The 2500-nt window shown below is 48.4% G+C and overlaps 1 protein-coding gene across 2 annotated transcripts in view; it reads right to left on the bottom strand.

Moving 5' to 3' along the window:
• The window catches only part of Tmc5 (transmembrane channel-like 5), a 79372-nt gene that overhangs the window by 12447 nt on the left and 64425 nt on the right, over positions 1 to 2500 (bottom strand). For both annotated transcript variants that reach the window (XM_013517703.1, XM_005391105.2), the window contains 2 exons: positions 1220 to 1295; positions 917 to 1050 (listed from right to left, as the gene is read on the bottom strand). In XM_013517703.1, the coding sequence (XP_013373157.1) occupies positions 917 to 1050; positions 1220 to 1295 (210 nt within the window). The remainder of the gene's footprint in view (positions 1 to 916; positions 1051 to 1219; positions 1296 to 2500) is intronic.

The following is a 2500-nucleotide window of genomic DNA, read 5'->3' as shown; positions in this document are numbered from 1 at the left end:
ATGACTGGGAAGGTCTGATCTTAGAGATGGCCTTGGAACTGAGAATCAGCGTAGAATGAAGGCAGCCAGGCAAATGGGGAGAGCACTTCAAAGAGAGGACCATGCCCATGTTGTGCGGGTAGGGCAAAAGGGTCCCAGTAGCAGAGCAAGAACTTTGGGGCTGCAGTGAGATGCAGCCCCAGTGAGGTGAGGTTGGAGAGGTAGGAAGGAGCCAGGCCAGCCAGGGCCTTTTGGTTCACTTAGATGGAAGTCCATTCTCCACGTGGAGGAATTGGTCTCTACCCTCCTGAGAGACTTCAGGATTATGAGTGTCTGATGGATGCAGTAAATTCAGAGTAGAACTTATTCCTTTCCTTGGTTTTAGTGTCTCTTGGTTATCAAGGGACCATGAGTTAGGCACTGTATAAATCATGCTTTTGTTTTTGTTTTTCTAATTCTGACGTTTTGTCATCTGGGGTCTTATTGACTCTGGAGAGATGGTTCTTCCCAGGGTTAGCTTGCAAAGTTATGTGGACCAGTAAAATCACAGCCTCCTTTATCAGGAGCCACTGTTTCTCTGGGCCACTGTTCCCTTGCCCCAGGTACCCCAAGGCTAGGTACCAGACAATTCAGGGCAGCCCTCAGACCCCAGAGCTTGCTGAAATTATCCAACATACCAAGCCCCAAGCCCACCCACCCTGTCATGTCCGCTCCTTGTCAGTGAAGGCTCTTGCCCACGTTGCCCTCACTCCACCTCCTGACCAAGACTGGTTCTTCCCCACATGATTCTGCATGGCACACAGTGTCCCCTGCCCTTGGTAACAAACTATGATTACAAAAGTACTTGCCTCCTATCAGATGACCTTCCCATATCTACATTTACCAAACCTACATTTTAAACAGACCCACCCGGTCTGTCAAGGCCACCACGTCCTACCTCCAGATGGTGATGGCCAGGGTGCACAGCACTCCGGTGAAGGACGGGAAAAAGAGCAAGAAGATGAAGACCGTGATCATCTGCGAGGCCCGCCAGGCTTTGCTTGGAGGCTGGAAGTTCATCATCAGGCTGATCTGAGGGGAAAGATATGGTATCCTCCCATCCGTGCCAGAGGAACACCCAGAGGAAACCTCCAGGTGCTGGCTTCTGGGTCCCCTCCCGATGCCCCTCCCTAGCTCCAACTGCCACCAGATCCCATGAGACCGAGAGAAGCTGACCAGTTCCAATTTGGGACTAACTCACATTTTTTACATAAAACATGATGAAGAGAGCAATCATTTGGATCAAGGGCAGCAGAGGGCAGAAGAAGATCCCAATCCTGTGAGGAAAAGATGATGAGTGTTAGAGATCAGGGGAGACATGAGGAGTAGGGGGGTGGGGGATGGTAGAGGAAGGAAGAGAGGGTCGAATTGTGTCCCCTAAAAGTCATATGGTGGGCCCGGGGATGTAGCTCAGTGGCATAGCACCTGCTTGGCAAGCGCGAGGTCATGAGTTTAATTTCCAGTATGAAAGAAAGAAAGAGAAAGAAAGAAAGAAAGAAAGAAAGAAAGAAAGAAAGAAAGAAAGAAAGAAAAGAAAGAAAGGAAAGAGAAAGAAGAAAGAAAGAAAGAAAGGAAAAGAAAAGTCATATGGTGAAGTCCTACCTCCTGGCACTTCAGATTGTGACTGTACATTTGGAGATGGGGGCTTTAAAGCAGTAATTAAGTTAAATGAAGTTAAATGAGGTTACTGTGGTGGGGCCTAATTCAACATAACTGGTGCCCCTAGAAGAAGAGATTAGCACATAATCGCATGAGGGATGAACGTGTGAAGACATAGGGAGGAGACAGCTGCCTACTAGCAAGGAGAGAGGTCTGGGACTGATCCCTCCCTCTTGGCCCTGAGAAGAAACCCTGCCACACCTTGATCCTGGACTTCTGGCCTCTTGAACTAGTAAAACAAATTTCCATGGCTGACGTTGCCCAGACTGCAGTACGTTGTTCTGGCAGCCCCAACAGATGGGCACATAGGGAGATGGCTCGCACACAGCCGACCTAACCAGTTCCCCATACCAGCATCCACAGCTGCTCTCCACACAGCTCTTGAAGGGAGAACTTGCCACACAGCCACTAAACCACCACGGCCTTCAGCATGCCGGAAGGTGTTATGGAAGGTCTTGGATCCCCCCAGAAAGTACCCCAAGTTACAGATAAGAAGGGCTTCACTTTCCAAATTCTCTGCGATCTTCTGAGGGAGATCTCAGTTTTGTGCTAAAATGGCTTTAACTCCCAGCTCTTGCCAGCCCTCTCTTTTTCTAAAAAGTTTCTAAAGTCAAAACTGAGAGCATTAGCAGAGAGCAGTACCTAGATAGAATTTAAGGACCATGTAGGACAGGATTGCTTTTATTTTTCCAGTTACTTGTGAGTTCTTGTGATTTAAATGGTTCTACATTATGATCATAAAATAAAGGTGCCTTTGAAAATGTATTTGAGGGGCTGGGGATTTAGCTCAGCGGCAAGAGCACCTGCCTGGCAAGCGCAAGGT

The sequence above is a fragment of the Chinchilla lanigera genome, unplaced genomic scaffold (assembly GCF_000276665.1).
Source record: "Chinchilla lanigera isolate Chin_1 unplaced genomic scaffold, ChiLan1.0 scaffold00041, whole genome shotgun sequence".
Classification (NCBI taxonomy): domain Eukaryota; kingdom Metazoa; phylum Chordata; class Mammalia; order Rodentia; family Chinchillidae; genus Chinchilla; species Chinchilla lanigera.
Note: the sequence above shows the minus strand (reverse complement) of the source record. Positions and strands in the feature narration are given on the sequence as shown.